The sequence below is a fragment of the Piliocolobus tephrosceles genome, chromosome 4, assembly GCF_002776525.5.
Source record: "Piliocolobus tephrosceles isolate RC106 chromosome 4, ASM277652v3, whole genome shotgun sequence".
NCBI lineage: Eukaryota > Metazoa > Chordata > Mammalia > Primates > Cercopithecidae > Piliocolobus > Piliocolobus tephrosceles.
The window spans coordinates 58,577,895-58,596,685 of record NC_045437.1 but is presented as its reverse complement, the minus strand read 5'-3'; the positions used below and the strand labels follow the sequence as shown (position 1 = coordinate 58,596,685).

The 18,791-nt window shown below is 40.5% G+C and overlaps 1 protein-coding gene across 2 annotated transcripts in view; it reads right to left on the bottom strand.

The window, feature by feature from the left end:
* Positions 1–18,791, bottom strand: part of DEPDC1B (DEP domain containing 1B) — a 121,223-nt gene that overhangs the window by 88,565 nt on the left and 13,867 nt on the right. For both annotated transcript variants that reach the window (XM_023210494.1, XM_023210495.1), the window contains exon 2: positions 14,864–15,129. In XM_023210494.1, coding sequence (XP_023066262.1) covers positions 14,864–15,129 — 266 coding nt within the window. The remainder of the gene's footprint in view (positions 1–14,863; positions 15,130–18,791) is intronic.

Here is an 18,791-nt window from a genome sequence, read left to right as displayed (position 1 = left end):
AAAAACACAGCCAGATATTGTTTAATATATGGGCTGGGCTTTCTGAGACTACTATTTCCCAGAAATCCATGAGTTATGCAAAACCATAGCAATTTGTAGGGTTTTGCTCTGCTCTGTAAACCCATTCAACATATTTTTTGAGTCCATTAGTGGTAATATATCACCTAAATGCTGAAAAACTGCTAACGATTACACAATACTTTCTGAAAGTGTGTCAGGAACATAAAATGTTTGAGGAAAGGAGAATGGGAGATGAAGCTGGAAACCAAACTAAGGAAGGCTTGAAAATCCAAACTCAGAAATCTTTCCTTATTCCACATGAATAAAGATTCCATTGTAAGTAAAGGATCAAGTGAGCATTTTTAAGGAGAGAGGTGAGCTTATCTGAAAGACACTCCTACCTTAAATTAATGGTAGTTATTTAGAAAATAAATACCATCTGCAACAGCAAAAAAAAAATCTATAAAATACCTATGACTTAAATATACACATACATATATAATATACATAAATATACATATACAAGATTTACAAGAAAAACTACAACCACTTAAAATAGCACAACCCCACAATAATTGGGGTGATTATTGCACCAAACCCCACAATAGGTGGGGTGATTACTGCACCAAAATAATCACCCCAGAAATAGGTGGGGTGATTATTGCACCAAAAAACATGAACTACTTAGATATAACAGGCCGGGCGCGGTATTTCACGCCTGTAATCCCAGCACTTTGGGAGGCCAAGGCGGGCGGACCACGAGGTCAGGAGATCAAGACCATCCTGGCTAACATGGTGAAACCCCATCTCTACTAAAAATACAAAAAATTAGCTGGGCGTGGTGGTGGGTGCCTGTAGTCCCAGCTACTCGGGAGGCTGAGGCAGGAGAATGGCGTGAACCCGGGAGGCAGAGCTTGCAGTGAGCTGAGATCACGCCACTGCACTCCAGCCTGGGTGACAGAGCGAGACTCCATCTCAAAAAAACAAAAAATAAAAAATAATAATAAAATATGTTCAGGATCTATAGACTCAAAGCTACAAAAAAGCTGCTGAGAGATTAAACACCTAAATATACAATTTCACTCAAAATCCCAGCAAGAATTTGTAGAGGAATAAACAAGTTGATTCTAAAATGTGTATGAAAAAGAAAAAGAACTAGAATAATCCAAACAATTTTGAAAAAGAACAAAGTTGGAGAACTCACATTACCTGACTTCACCGGAGACAAGCTACACATATAGAATGCAACGGTATATAAATTAAGTCAGAGGACTCTATATGGCATTGTATCCCTCTAGGAAGAATACATGTACTGGGAACCAGAGAGTGGAAGCAGGAGTGGCCCTACTTACCATCCCTCCCTGTGCTTCCCATCTCCATAACCCTGGGCTCCGCAATTAGCAGTCTTGTCCCTCAAAGGGACATATTCTTGCCAGAGGACACAGTAAGGGTACTTTGGACTCCTTGTGGCCAGGGAGCAGCAGGTGAGAAGAGAAAAGGAATCACTATCTTGGCAGAGGTCATGGATCCTGATCAGCAGGCAGGAGACTTGCATTTACACAGCAGGGGCAGGGAGAAATACCTGTGGCACCCAGGAGATCTACATGGCACTTCCTGGTACTTCCTTGTCCCATTGTAACTGTGAATGGGTTTGCACAGAAACATTAGCTGAAAAAATGCATGATTACCATGGGTCCAGATCTTCAGGAATGAAGTTTTGGGTCACACTACCAAGGTAAGGCACCCAAGGCCTGCCAAGGTGATGGCTGACAGTAAGGGGATTGAGGATGAAGAATCAGGGAGGGAGACAATGAGTACCAGCTGCAGCCATGAGACCAACTGCAACAACAGGGGCTATAGTCATCCTGGTAATTTCTATCTTCTAGGTTTCCACTCAAGAAGAAAGCACCAACGTGTGTTGGCAAGCGGATCTGTGAAGTACAAGAAATGGACTGTGCTGGCCATAGGGGTGCACAACTCACATCTCCCTCCAAGAAGCCAACAGTTCCCAGCTGCTCTACCTTTCACACTTCCCCAGGCTGCTGCCAGCCCACCAAGGAGCACAGCAAGGTAACGAGCCAAGATAATCCTTCCAGAAGACCTAAGACTCTTCTAACAGCATCCTTTGCTTGGGAACTCCCCATCGGCCTGGGAAACTTTTTCAGAACTGCGGCATGGGGTCTTAGGCTCTTCCTACCCAATTCTTTCCCCTCTGCTTTCCCTGAGGTGAGGCCTTCATCACAGCCTAAAGGATCACTCCACCGCCTCCTGTTCCTTTCCCCATTTATCCTTTCCTGGTACCCCACCCCAACCCCTGGCATTAAATCTCTTGCACATCTAGTTCCCTCTTGGCATCTGCTTCTCTTCTCAGAGGACCTGAATTAACAGAGTCTCCTATTAGTTTGTACTTATCCATGTGTAACGAATTCAGATCAGTGCAAACAATGTAAGTACCTGCCACATATCAGACACCAATAGGTAACAGAGATACAAGAATAAACAACAGTCTTTGCCCTCAGGAAACTTAGAGTCTAGCAACTATGTCCTGTGAGCCAAATCCCACCACTTGCATCATTAGATGTAAAGTCTTACTGGTGGAACACAGCCACGCCCATTCATTGACACACTGTGTATGGCTGCTTTCTCCCTACAACTGCAGTTAGGCAATTCTGACAGGTTATATGACCTGCAAATATTCACTATCTGGCCCTTTTCAGAACAAGTTTGCTGACCTGGGTCTGGTGGATACAGAGATAAAAGAATACTTACTTGCTTGTTATATAGGCTCCACCAGGGTAAAAAGTCTGTCTGTCATGTTCCCACTGTATCCCCAACAACTGGCTTATTCAATTTGAGCACAAGTTGCAGTAGACTTGGGAAATACCTTGTATTAGTCCATTTTCACACTGATATAAAGAACTACCTGAGACTGGGTAATTTATAAAGAAAAGAGGTTTAATTTACTCACAGTTCCACATGGCTGGGGAGGCCTCAGGAAACTTACAATCATGGCAGGAGGCAAAGGAGAAGCAAGCACCTTCTTCACAAGGTGGCAGGAGAGAAAGAAAGAGCGCAAAGGGGAAAGTGTCACACTTTTAAACCATCAGATCTCATGATAACTCACTATCATGAGAACAGAAAGGGGGAAATCCTCCCCCATGATCCAATCACCTCCCACCAGGTCCCTCCCCTGACATGTGGGGATTACAATTCAACATGAGATTTGGGTGGAGACACAGAGGCAAACCATGTCATACCTACAGCTATTCTTGGTGACCAGTATATCCTAAAAACAGAAATGTTAGCAGTCTTACTTTGTAGATGAGGTCACAGAGATTCAGAGTGTGTCAGCATTTCGCTTAAGATCATATGAATGGTAGTAACTGAGAGCTGGGATTAGACCCCAGGCCTGCCTCATTCTAAACCTGTGTTTGTTATAGGCCTCCCATACTGAGCTCACATTATACTTAACTGCAGTTCACCTGATATGGGGAGGACTCAGCTACCTTAACTGGGGAACAGAGGTGGGGAGATTATTGTTTAACTCCTTCATGGTAAGAAAAGGAACTCACTGACTAACCTTTGAACTTCTTTGTCAATAAATACTGGGCATTATGCTGGCTGTTGAGGATACAGAGATAAAAGGCAAATTCTTTCATAGCCTTATCTCCCACAACTGCCTGTGTAATAATACCTAACTTGTTTACTGCGTTCCCGCCCCCTTGATCACCCTGACCAACCTCTCTCCCTTCCTTCCCTGACAAACACCTGTTGATGCATCAAGACCCAAGTGTCACCTCTACAGCAAACCATTCTCTGACTGATTCAAGCAGAGTTAATTCCTCAGCCCACCTATAACAATGAATTCACATCCATTACAGCATTTGAAATAATAAATTTGAATGTATCTGTTTGTCTTTCTAATTAAACTATAGATAGGGGCATGCATCAAAAGTGTTTAGCACCATGCCTGGCATGCAACAGGAACTCCATGATGCCTGAGAAAGGAAAGGGGGGGGGCGGGGCACTGGAAGAAGCAGCATATGTGAGGATCTAATTAACAGAGACCCAAAAACACAAAACCGAGCTAAGAAGCCGGAAGAGAAGTGTTAATCAAGTGACTGGGGAAATGCTGACTGGGCACTAGCTGCATAAAATGCTTAAGCCGACTGTGCTTCCTCATGTTCACAGGAAACATTTGGTGGGCCTCTCCCATTCCTAGTTTGAGAGCTTGTCAACTCCACAAATTCAGGGAATAGTATACCCCAGCTTTCAACAACTTTTATAAATCTAGTCTTAACAACCAACATCTCAAGGCAAGTTCCCACTTTTCTCAGCAAGTTATAGTTTAGAACTGATTAATGATATTTATTATTTTGTTTCTAGGTCAATAATATCTGAGAACTACTCTTGTTCAATCCCCGTTTTCTCTAAGAGTGTTCTCTTCTGTGTAAAGTGGGAGCTTTCAGTCAGCTGTGCTCCTTTCAAATTTCTGGAGTCCTTTATTTCATTTCCTATTTAAACTCATTTATGCCTAGTGCTCCATTATTGGAATGCTAAGCATGTGGGAGTCATTCCTATCCTACTGCTCAAGGTCACCACCAAGGTCTGATTGCAAAAATTCAAAAAATCGCAACCTCAGGAATAAATAGGATAAGGACACTAGTGGCTAATAACTAGGCATCATGAATTCTCAGCAAAAAAAACCTGAGTAGGCCGGGTGTGGTGGCTCACGCCTATAATCCCAGCACTTTGGGAGGTTGAGGCGGGTGGATCACGAGGTCAGGAGATCAAGACCATCCTGGCTAACACAGTGAAACCCCGTCTCTACTAAAAATACAAAAAAAAAAAAAAAAAAATAGCCGGGCGTGGTGGTGGGCACTTGTAGTTCCAGCTACTCGGGAGGCTGAGGCAGGAGAATGGTGTGAACCCAGGAGGCAGAGCTTGCAGTGAGCTGAGATCATGCCACTGCATTTCAAGGCCAGTTGGTAGGACCAAATGTTTAAAACAAATAAATACAAAGGGAAAGGATAAATCAGCAGGAACTATGACCCCAAATGAAGGATCAGGATAGAAGAATAAGCCATGGATTTGAAATTATCATGAGTTAATCACCAAAAAGCCTAAAAAAGGACATTATAAAACAAAAGTCTATCAATAACCAGGAATTACCTTTCATGACTCAGGGCAGTATATTTCAACATTCTATTTAACACACTTGTATATACTGACTCTTTTGCAAAGACGGCAGTGATAACATAACCCCAGAATCAGTTTGACTTAACAGCTTAATACATAACTTTGAACCTTGGGTCCACATAAAACTGGCCTACTACTTATACTTGGTAGACTCTGCTCCTGTGCCTCAGTGCCTACAAAGGATCCTGAACTCAAATCCATCGCCAATATCTCTGATTGCTACAGGTCAGTCTGATCTGTTGCTTTGCTTTCACATACATCTAATAATCTGTTGCAGTCGCATACACACAATAGTCATTGTGCTATTTCCTAGGCCCAAAAAGCTGCCCCAGTCTTGCTCACTTACAGTCATTGCTTGTTATATCCATCTGGGTTCTTAGTTGCAACTGTAAGGAACAGAAATAAATTCTGGCTGATTTAACCATAAAGGAATTTGGAGATATCAAATAGAACACAAAATCAACTGGAGAGCTGGAGAAACAGGATGAGGGTGGGGGATAAGATGAAAAGGAGGCCACCCAGCACACACAGAAGGAAACGAGTTCATGCTCCAGGAACAATCTGGTCCTAAAGCCACTGCCAGTAGCTCTGAATGCCTCTGTGTACTTCTGTCCTTGCTCCTGCAGTCTACCACTTCTGTCACAGGAGATTGTAAGCTGTCGCTTCCCATTTGCATGCCTCCTTCAAGATTCAAAGTCCTAGGGAGGAACATACAAATGACCAAGGAGAAGACATGCCTGAGCCCTCACTGCCAGCGGTAGGAAGCAGGAGTGTCTCACCCCTGTTGGCTTCCACTGTAGGGCACTGCCTCCTACCAACGCTCACACAAATGGGGATTCCCACAAAATAGAAAAGGAGTTTGGCAAGAAACAGAAATAGAAAAGAAATGCCTGGTAGCAACAAAGTTGTCCCCTATGTATTTTTTTCATCATTATCCCACAACAACCTAGACATTCATTCTTGACCTTTGTGGGAGATGTGGGTGCAGACTCTGAGACAGTCACCCAGCTCCAGAGACTCCAAAATCCTTGAGACATTACCTAGGAACAAAGCCATCACAAAGACTTAGACACCCACTAAACACTGCAGGTGTGTTTGAAGAACTGTTCATTGGCTTGAAAATAGTTACAGTTACATTCCAAGCCTATGCTAAACATTAACAAAGATTCTAAATGTAAAAAGCAATTTCAGATTAATGAACAATATGTTTAAACTTGTTTAAAAAAAATTAGACTTCAAACAAAGCTTATGGACTACATACAGAGCAGTTACAGGGTCTAGCCTGAAATCTGCCTACAAAACACAAGTCCTTCCTTCCTTTTCAGCCCCACAGCTAGCACTCTCATCCAGGCAATATTGCTTTCATCAGTTACCTTAAATACCTCACCAGCTTCTCTGCTTTACAATCCATTCTGTTCCTATTATTCAATTAACTCTGTTCTAGAACAAAGACCCCATCACTGCTCAAAAAACTAACAGTAGCTGCCTTCTCTGTTTTTACTTTTTCTTTCTTTTTTTTTTTTTTTTTTTTTGTAGACAGAGTCTCGCTCTGTTACCCAGGCTGGAGTGCGGTGGTGCAATCTCAGCTCACTGCAAGCTCTGCTTCCCGGGTTCACACCATTCTCCTGCCTCAGCCTCCCAAGTAGCTGGGACTACAGGCACCCGCCACCACTTCCGGCTAAATTTTTTCATATTTTTAGTAAAGATGGGGTTTCACCGTGTTAGCCAGAATGGTCTCGATCTCCTGACCTTGTGATCCGCCTGCCTCAGTCACCCAAAGTGCTGAGATTACAGGCGTGAGCCACCGCACCTGATCTTTTTTTTGTCTTCCTTTAAGAGACGGGGTCTCAAAAAAAAAAAAAAAAGACGGGGTCTCACTATGTTGCCCAGGCTGGCCTTAAAACTCCTGCAGCACACTAACATGACACATGTATACATATGTAACAAATCTGCACATTGTGCACATGTACCCTAGAACTTAAAGTATAATTAAAAAAAAAAAAAAAAAAATCCTGGGCTTAAAGAATTCTCTGGCTTCAGCCTCCTATGGAGCTAAGACTACAGGCGCATGCCACTATGCCTGGCTTTAATAACTTCTCCTTTTGAAATAAAAGCCTACTCCACAGTCAGAAATGTAAGAAATTCTACCAAATGTATCCCTCATGATTTCCTGACCTAAGATTTCTGCTCCAGCCGGGTCATCTTCCTCCCTTTTCTTCCAGGAAGCTTATTTGTGTGTTTCTAACTGGCAGCCTTGATCGTGCCATCTTTGACACCTGAAATATCCTTTTCCTTCCCAGGCCTTCTTATTATCCAGATCCTGCCCTGTTTACCAGACCCAGGCTGAAGTCCTGCTTCTCCTCTGCCTCCTTCCCCTCCTTCTTCTCCTCCCCGTCCTCCTCCTGTTCCATGACGTTCCAAACACTCCAGTCCACACCAATTGGATCACAGACACAATTCCTACAATGGCCAGGCAGATAACATAATCAGGATACAGTCTGGTATAATATTATAGGGAAATGGTGGGGAATGTGGCCACTGGAGTGAGTTCGCCCCATCTAAAGACTTTACGGTTCATAATGTATTAAGACACTGTGCTAGAAGCTAATGATGCTAGGTGTCTATGAGAAAGAACTGGGTAGCTGGGGGAGGGATATATGAGGAAGGCTTTTCATTGCATATGCCCTTTTGCACTTTGTAAATTTTGAACCACATAAATGTATTATCTTCACAAAATATACAAAATTTAAAAATAAAAAGAAGATAGAAAAAAACTTAATGACTAAACCACAATGCTGGTCAAACAAAACAGATATGTCAACCCAATGACTGCCAGTGTAACTGACTGCTTGTTATGGGTTATTTTAGGTAATTAATTAAATACTGTCTTGATTCTGCTACATAGCAGAATCTTTTTCATAAACACACACTCTATCTCTCAAAAGAGATTACAAAGTCAGGCAGATAAAGAATCATGTTATGTTTCCTTTTTAGATCCTTCACTGCCATGGATTGGAAAACATGTGATAGGTACTCCATATCTGGAAACATAAAAGTTTAGAACTAAAAAGCATCTTAAAGATCAAGTCCTCCCTGTCATTTTTTTCTTTTTCATTTTTTCTTTTTTTATGAGACAAGGTCTCTCTCTGTCACCCAGGCTGAAGTACAGTGGCATGATCATGGCTCACTGCACCCCTGAATTCCGGGACTCAAGCAATCTGCCCCACTTAGCCTCTGGAGTAGCTAGGACTATGGTACACGCCACCACTTCACCTAGCTAAATTTTGAACTTTTTATAAAGACAGGGTATCACTTTGTCGCCCTGCCAGTTTATATTTGAGAAAACTGATGCCCAGTAAGGCTAAGAACTGATCCAACTAATACAGGACAACAACCCATGATGATGAAATGAGTAAAGACAAAGGAAAAATACAATCACACTCACCAGTTCTGTGCTTTCCTAGAAAAACAAAAGATGTCCACTAGAGGGAGGAAGTAGTCCATTAATTTAAAGGTGAGGTATCTAAAACGGGTCCAAAAGACCTATTGGATAGTGATGAAAGAATTTTTCCCAGGCCCACAGAAAATGACTTAAGGGCCACCTCCCACAAACAACTTAAATTTGAGTTTCTTTCACTGGAGGTACAAATGCAGGTTTTGCAAATCTCTAGCTTAAGAAAGTTATTCGCATATGGTAAAAAAAATTTTTTTTTGGTGTATATTCTTATCAAGTTTAATACATGTGTACATATATGTATCTACCACCAAAATCAAGAAACAGAACTATTCCATTACTCCCAAAAACGATCTTTCCTGCTCTCCCTTTACATTCTCACCCTTCTCCCACCCAACAGTGCTATAATGTATGGGTGAACAATAGTTATCCATTCATCCATGGAAGAATGTTTAGGTTATTTCCAATTACTGGCAATCTATAAATATTCACTTACAAGTTTTTGTGTAAACATTGTTTTTGTTTCTCTAGGGTAAATACCCAGAAGTAGGAATGCTGAATCATATAGTCAACGTACTTATTAACTTTAGAAGAAACCAACTTTTCCAAAGTGACTAGTAATCTAGGTGTCCACCAGCAATGTATAAAACTTCACTCTGCATCCTCACTAGCACTAGATATCATTAGTATTTTTATTTTGAACATACTAATAGATACATAGTTGTATCTCCTTAGGGCTTTAATTTGCATCTCCCTAATGTATACTACATTAAACATCTTTTCAAATGCCCATCTGCTAACTGCATACTTTTGGTGATATATCTTTTCGAGTCTTTTGCTCATTTTTTAATTGGATTGCTTGTTTACTTACTGTTGAATTGATGAGTTCTTTATATATTCTTGATACCACTCCACTGTCACATATGTGGTTTGCAAATATTTTCCCCATCTGTAGCTTGTCCTCTCATCCTCTCATCCAATGTCTTTCACAGAGCAAAAATTGTTCATTTTGATGAAATCCAATTTATCATATTTTTCCTTTATGCTTGGTGCTTTTAGTGTCATGTCTAAAAACTCTTTGCCTAATACCAAAACAAAGACTTTTCTCCTGTTTTTCTAAAAGTTCTATAGTTTGACGTTTAAATCTATGATCCACTTTGAACTAATTTTTGTATGAAGTATAAGGTTTATGTTGAGGTTCTTTTTTTATTTTGGCATATACATGGATGGATGCCTAATTATTCCAACATAATTTGCTGAAAATATTAATCTTTTCCTATTAAATTGCATTTACATCTTTGTAAAAAAATCTATTGGCATATTTATATGTATCTGTTTCTGGACTCTCTATTCTGTACCACTGATCTGTACGTCTATCACTTCACCAATACCATAGTATTAACTTCTGTAGCTTTATATACTAAGCCATAAAACTGGGTAGTATGATTTCTCTGCTTTTTACATTAAGAACTCTGAAAGTAACATTATTCAATAAATTGGCAATAGCTACATAACAAACTTTAGTTTCAAATTAAAATCAGTATTTTGGAAATAGGCCAGAAAAACAAGAAAGTATGAGAGAAAAGGAATAGAAAGAGAGGAAGAGGAAGAAAAAGAGAGGTTGAAACATGACAATGATACACATGGAGATAGAAACAAAAAAGAAAAAAGAGAAGGAAAGAAAAAAAGGAATGAGACAGACAGGAGAATAAAAAGAAAATGGTCCCTACATGTTCGATCTCAACCCCCACCATCTGAGCCATTGAATGTCTACCTGCAAGACATGAAAACCTTTCCAGTTCAGCCACCCACCAGAGTTAGCACCAGTGATGACAGCAAATCAGGAGCCACATATAGGCTCCATGCCAGAGAACCCTTTACTGCTAAAGAGCTACAACAGGACACTTTTCTCATTAAATAATCCAAAATACTTATCATAATATATTTTTGTATTTGTATAGAACCCACTAAATTAGGTTTAAATAATATTACATAATTGTTTACATATGCAGATGGACAGAAGCAGTGAGAACGGAATTTCTTTAACTAGAACATTCTTGGTATTTTGTTTAGACATTTTAAAGGGGAAAGTGTCTGAGGATTAAATATGTACCCTGTCTACCTCATAGAATTGTCGTAAAGATCAGAATTTTTTATAAACAAATAATTCTTATAATTTTTTCTTATTTCTTATAAACAAATAAAGTAGTATAATTCAATCTCCTTATCCATTAGAAGTTTAGGGTCATGAAGCTTTAAGACACAGACAACAGCATCTGGTTCAACCATGAGCACCATTTAGTGAAATCTAAAATTGTTTTCACCAGCAGCAAACCCAGAACTCTTTCTAGTAATTGCTATTGGTTAACAGGAAAGAAGTATAGTGCTGAGTACATCTCTGCAACATCTCATTATTATTATAGGTATTCAGATATTACAAACTTGCTTTCCTTTCTTATACACTAAAATTCACTCCTCCCTTCTATTTTCTATACTGAACATCTTGAGTGTTAAAAAAAATAACAAATTTAAATGCATTCACAGAACAAATATGGCATGCCTTTTTAAAATCTAGAAATCATTTTTGACCATTCCAAAATAAGGGCTTTACTCATCATCTTTGTTATAAAATTCTCTAACATATATATGCAAATTCTCTCTCTTTAAAATATACAAAGAGAACCCTTATATTTCAGGTAGCTTTCTCTAACTCATAGACCAAGGAAACCACCAAGGAAACAGTGTATGAAGGGAACTCTCATACACTGTTGGGGGGAATGTAAATTAGGATAACTACTATAGAAACCAGTATGGTTTTAGGCCTAACATTTAAGTCTTTACTCCATCTTGAATTGTTACCATTTGACCCAGCAATCCCATTACTGGGTATATACCCAAAGGATTATAAATCATGCTACCATAAAGACATACGTTTATTGCGGCACTATTCACAATAGCAAAGACTTGGAACCAACCCAAATGTCCATCAATGATAGACTGGATTAAGAAAATGTGGCACATATACACCATGGAATACTATGCAGCCATAAAAAAGGATGAGTTCATGTCCTTTGTAGGGACATGGATGAAGCTGGAAACCATCATTCTCAGCAAACTATCGCAAGAACAGAAAACCAAACACCGCATGTTCTCACTCATAGGTGGGAAATTGAACAATGAGATCACTTGGATACAGGGTAAGGAACATCATACACCAGGGCCTGTCGGGGGTAGGGGGCTGGGGGACTAGGGGAGGGATAGCATTAGGAGAAATACCTAATGTAAATGATGAGTTGATGGGTGCAGCAAACCAACATGGCACATGTATACCTATGTATCAAACCTGCACATTGTACACATGTACTCTAGAACTTAAAGTATCAAAAAAAAAAAAGGAACCAGTATGGAGGTTTCTCAAAAAAACTAAAAATAAAACTACCATATTATCCAGTAATCTCACTACTGGGTATTTATCCAAAAGAAAGGAAATCAGTATACCAAAGAGATATCGGTACCCCTATGTTTATTTCAGCACTATTCACAATAGCCAAGATACGGAATCAACCTAAGTGTCCACTGATGGATCAACCTAAGTGTCTATTGATAAGGAAAATGTGATACATATACACTATACACAGTGGGATACTACTCAGCCATTAAAAAAAAAAAAAGAATGAAATCCTATCATTCATGATAATATGGATAAACCTGGATGACACGTTACGTGAAATAAGTCAGGCACCAAAAGATAAATAATTCACGATCTCACACATATATGGGAGCTAAAAAAGAAGCTTACAGAAGTAGAGGATAATATTATGGTTATTAGATCTAGGAAGGGTAAGGGGAGAGGAGGACAGCAAGAAGTTGGTTAATGGATACAAAATTACTGTTACATAGGAGGAATAAATTCTAATGTTCAGTAGCACTATAAGTTGAATAACAATAATTTATTGTATATGTTCAAAAAGCTAGAGGAGAGGCTTTTTTAATATTCCCAACACAAAAAAATGATAAATGTTTGAGGTGATAAATATCCTAACTACCCTGATTTGATCACTACACATTGCATACTTAGATCAATGTATCAGTCAGTACTCCATAAACATGTACCATTATTATATGGTAATAAAAATTAGATAAATTAAACTAAAATTTAAATAAATAAATTTAAAATTAATAAAATTTAATTTAAATAAATTAAAGAAATAAATTTTTAAAGGCTCCTTTCCACAAAGCTTGATATTTAGAAGGATATTCCTGGATTTTGACATTTCATTGACTCTCCATCTGTTTTCAAACCTAACCTGCCTCTCGCTCATACTCTCCTCCTCTGTTTTCATAACTTGGCAGTAGTACTCTTCGCCCAAGGAAAGCAGTTGAGACACCGCAGGTAGGACAGCAAATGCTCTTTTCGTGGAGCACTTTAATAGAAGCCTGCATGTGTGCAACGGCTGGCTGTACACTCATTAGCTCGCTCTCAATTCAAGGCACGGGTACCTTAACAAATGACTTACATGCCTAAATGGATTTCATCCCAGATTAATCTAGGTAATTGGCAAAAGTCAGTGGTTAACTTATACAACTTCCACTCAGGAAAATGGAAAGCCATAATGAACTTTCAGGTAGTAAATGGTGGAAAAAAAAAAAACTGTTCCATTTATGACTCACAAGTATAAAAAGTATAAAAAGAGAAACTAGAGGGAAAAAAGAATTATTTAATGGATGAATTTAATCTGTTTTGTGTACTCTATTTTTTAAAAGGGGATACATGGTTAAGTCTTAATATTGAAGTGAAACATGTTCTGACAGTTAGTGCTCTGTAATTGGCTCCTATTTTACTCTGCTGGGACTCATAAAGCCTCCTGGGACTCGATGGGGGGGTACCCAATTTAAGGTAGCAATAGAATAGAATGGAAGTTACTCATCCGGAGAATCTTTCAGAAGTGTTCTAGCTAAATCTTGTTGGGGTACAAGCAGTTAAAGTTTTCCAAGAGAAATAATAATTTAAGAATTCCCAATAAAGTGTGGCATGTAGAATCAGGGCTAAAATTTCCACTGCCTGATGCTATTAAGTACTAAGGTCTCAGAATAGGCCGAGATTACCCAATATCCTAATTAAAAGTGGAATCAGCAAAGCCAAAACTAACCACCAAGTAGAGAGATGACTAATTGCCCAGATGACAATACTGATATCTGCACGCAAGAGACTGCTGATGAAACTCCCTGAGGAAGTTAGATCCTAATGCACAGCAATGTCAGTTCTTCACTCTACGCACTCACGACAGACACTCTCACCCTGCTCTGCCTTTCTCAGCAGCTAGTCCAAGAGGGAGACAAAGAAATGGTTCAGGTATGAAAGAGCCAGATTTTCTCTGTGCAAAGCCATGTGTCCCAGTGGAATGCCCTCACTGAATATGATGCAATCACACTCCTTATTGTTCAGCTGGAGTAAAAAAAGCACATAATAAGGGTTCATATTCTCCATTCCTTCTTTTAATCCGTGTAGAGAACTCAATAATTCCTTTATGGACCTGTGTGACTTCATTCCTCTTTAGTCTTCTCCCACACCTGAATCTTAGGTTGGTCCCCTCCACCTCCAGCAATAAAACTGCCAAGTATGCAGTGAGAAGGGAAGTGCAAGACAAGCAATCTTCATTTTCCCTTGGATTATCTGGTGGTAAGTGTCCATATGATAAAATAGCACTGAAACATGAACAAAAATGTTTGCGGAAAAGCAGACTCACATTGTCAGCTTAATCTGAGACATCAGGGAATTCTAGCATAATTGTTCACATGGGCCCTGAGCTGTTTAAAGATCACACACACTCTGCTACTAACCTCCTGAATATACCAATCCCCATTGCTGAGAAAAGCTGAACCCAGAGCTACTGTTCCACCATTTCAGATTCTCCAGAAGTACTAAGCTATGGCCACCATCTTCCCAGGTGAGCAAAAGGCATGAAAAGATTTCCTTACTGAAACATCACTGCAACAAAACACAGCTCTGGAGTGCTCTAAGAAGCCAAGAAAAATCGCAACTGGTTTTATTGTAGCAACACATTCAGTTCTCCACTCAACAAATCACAACTAGACCCACTGTTCAGTGAACAAGGTAAATTCTTACATATCAGGAAGCTTCAACAGACTTGGACCAGATTCACTCATCTCCCCAATTCCTCACCTTCCAGGTTTACATGTTGCCATTACCTGTATAAGTGACGATTGTCTTCAAAATCTTCCTGACCCCATTTTCCCTTGATGTCTTCAATAACGTGATTCTTCAGGAATTTTTTTAGCAGCTGGACCGTTTGTTTGCGGGTCACTTCGGGGCCGAAGTTTTGACTGCACCTCAGCAGCTCATGCAGCCAATCCACAGCTTCAGCGGCTGTGAAACAATGCTCGTAGCTCTTGAAACGACAGCGATGTTTCCGTAACGGCATCTTAGCACGAAAAATCTCCACGGTCTCATTCCACTAGGGGAAAGAAAGAGAATGGCATTTAGTAATCAACTGATTTTTTTTTTTAAGATTACTACATCCCAAATAATTAAAGCAAAGAATGCAATTTTTCCACTTAAACTGCTTTAATAACAGGTAGAGCCTTGAAAATGTTTTATCTACAGGCTTCAAACTCTAATAAAGTTTGGGAGAATGGATGGTGGTAATGGCTGTACAGCATTGTGAATGTACTTAGTGCCATAGAACTATACACTTAAAAAAAACAGTTAAAATAGTTTTATATTATGTATATTTTACCACAATTAAAACAAAAATAAAAACTTTTTTTTTTTTTTTGAGATGGAGTCTAGCTTTGTCGCCCAGGCTGGAGTGCAGTGGTGTGATCTCAACTGACTGCAACCTCCGCCTCCCAGATTCAAGCGATTCTCCTCCCTCAGCCTCCCGAGTAGCTGGGATTACAGGCGCCCAACACCATACCCAGCTAATTTTTGTATTTTTAGTAGAGATAGAGTTTCACCATGCTGGTCAGGGTGAGTCTCAAACTCTTGACCTCAAGTGATCTGGCTGCCTCGGCTTCCCAAAGTGCTGGGATATACAGGAGTGAGCCACAGCATGCAGCCTCAAAAATAGAAATTATTGATAGAAAAAAACTCTAAAGAAAATGCAACTTTTCAAGGGTGGTTCATCATTTATTCATTCAAGAAATATTTATTGAGGAGGTTGCCATCAAGTTGTCCTATTAATGGATTTTTATATAAACGAAGAACGTACAGTAAATAAGGATTAAAACTAAGCCCACTATGCAAACTTTGCTTTTTGGAGCCCCCGTTTAGTATGACTTTACCTTCATTCAGCAAATATTTCTAGATTGCTTATTATGTGAAAGGCATTGTAGGGGGAGGAAAAGAGATGAAAAAGATAATACAGTGCCTGATGTCAAACAGCTCAAAACCACAAAGAATAAACCTTTGAAAAGTGATGGGCCAGTTTTTACTTACGTGTAAAACAAAGCTTTTTGAAAGAATAGCTACTAGATACCTCAAATAATATATATTAGTTTAAAACTACCTCATGGTTCCTTGGAAAGAACCTAGAAGTTTAAGTGTGCATGACATCTTCAGATACCACATTGAAAAGTAGACCGGGTAGAGAGAGTTCAGGCACTCTGTAAAACACTGCTGGGTTGAGAGGCCTATTCTACAACTGACCAGCAGGGCAACCTTTGACTAGGTAAGCCTCCGTTACTACAGGTGTAACGCAGTACCCACATGATAGGGTTGTTACAAAGACCAGATGAGATAATATTGATGCAGCCTATCACAGTGTCTGTCACAAAAGAAGTGCTTAATAAACATTAGCCATTATAGCATCATTGCTGCTGTATTTATTAATATTATCAGGGTGGGTGTGGCTGTCAGAGCTGAGTGAGTACATTGGAAAGACCCCGGAATGGAGTCTCCATTGGCCATTAGTCCAGCATCTACCAATAACTATGTGGCTTTGGTACAGTTAACACTTTTCTCTAGGAATTTGTCCTAGATAAAAACATGGCCCCAGAAGCTCACAAAATTTCAGATTTTGGGAGTCAAAAATCATGGAAATTAAAATGAGAGGTATGCTAAGAAACAGCACACCACACACTGCTTGGATCCACTTCAGTTAAATCCAGGGAATATATATCCCATTGCTTCCACTTTATTCAGGAACCTTGCTTTGTCAAATCAAGTACATACTAACTCACTGTAATACACTGCTGGCAATGCTCACCACCCAATGATCCTAACCTTTAAGTTAAGAAACACTGGACCACCTCAGGATAACAGAATCAATCCCTGCGGAATGGGCAAAACATGAGGTATAGAGTCAGACCTGAGTCCAAATCCCAGTTCTGCCATATACTGGTTTCACAGGGCCTGGCACATGGTTAAGAACTGAAAAAAATCCAGTTTCCTTCCACTACAAGATGCCACTAGGGGGCATGTGAACTGCCATGTCTCATAGCATCCTTGAAGACAAAAACCATATGTCTCTCTTAAATGTTACTTTCAAATAACTTCATGACAACTCAGCTTCTTTCTCCTTATATCTGTGAAGTTACATCAGTGAGCAGGAAATCAGGAAGCAAATAAATGACTTTTTTGTTCCCATTAGACTACAACATGTCCCAAATGTGTCTCCCCACTGTGTCTTTGTATATATGAAATCCTAATAATAACCATCTTTCAGAAGGAATTAAGAAATTTACTCAAATCTACCCAGCTAATAAGTGGTAGAACCAATCTATATTTTCAAATCTATAACTTGAATTTTAAAAAATCTATGTTCTAGGCTACCCTCTTTGGGTCCCCTCCCTTTGTATGGGAGCTCTGTTTTCACTCTATTAAATCTTGCAACTGCACTCTTCTGGTCTGTGTTTGTTACAGCTCAAGCTGAGCTTTCGCTCACTGTTCACAGCTCACCGTCCACCACTGCTGTTTGACACCATCGCAGACCTGCTGCTGACTTCCATCCCTCCGGATCCGGCAGGGTGTCAGCTGTGCTCCTGAGCCAGCGAGGCGCCCACTGCTGCTCCTGATCGGGCTAGAGGCTTGCCATTGTTCCTGCATGGCTAAGTGCCCGGGTTCATCCTAATTGAGCTGAACACTAGTCACTAGGTTCCATGGTTCTCTTCCGTGACCCACGGTTTCTAATAGATCTATAACACTCACTGCATGGCCCAAGATTCCATTCCTTGGAATTCGTGAGGCCAAGAACCCAAGGTCAGAGAACACAAGGCTTGCCATCATCTTGGAAGCGACCTGCCGCCATCTTGGAAACGGCCCACCACCATCTTGGGAGCTCTGGGAGCAAGGACCCCCAGGGAACATTTTGGCGACCACAAAGGGACCTCCAAAGTGGTGAGTAATATCGGACCACTTTCGCTGGCTATTCTGTCCTATCCTTCCTTAGAATTGGAGGAAAATACCGGGCACCTGTCAGCCAGTTAAAAACGATTAGCATGGCAGCAGGGACTTAAGACTCAGGTGTGAGGCTATCTGGGGAAGGGCTTTTTAACAAGCCCCAGAGGTGTTGGGGATCTTGGTCTGCCTGGTCCCCAGAAGGGCTGGGGACCTTGGTCTGCCTGGAGCCAGCTTCCACTTTCAGTTTTCTTGGGGAGGCTGAGGGCGGACTAGAGGCAGAAAGCTGTCCTCCCAAACCCCCAGCATTAGCTGGTTCAGATCATGGCGCAGCCAGGAGTCTCTACTCAACAGTCGCCCATGCATGTGCCCCTACCTTTCCTTCTGACTGTATCTCCTGGGTCCTGACCATGACTTTCTTGAAAGCGTAGCCCCAAAATTCTCCTTACCTCTGAATCTACTTCCTCCAATCCCTGCCTCCTAGGTACTAATGGTTTAGACTTTAGATTTAGATTTCCTCTAGCAAGTTGTATCTCCAAAGGGATCTGAGGAAGCTCTACGCTGAGTCCTTAGGCATCTAGGCTATAAACCCAGGGAGTCTTATCCCTGGTGTCCCTCCCAATTTAAGCACACAGCTCTCCACATGAGCAGTTATGTGGGACCTGTTCCCCACCACCCTTGCCAGGACCCCAAGTTTGTAATGGCTAAGAGCAGGAGAGAGAGAGATATGGAAGAGAGACAGAGAGACGGAGGGGAGAGACAGAGAGACGGAGGGGAGAG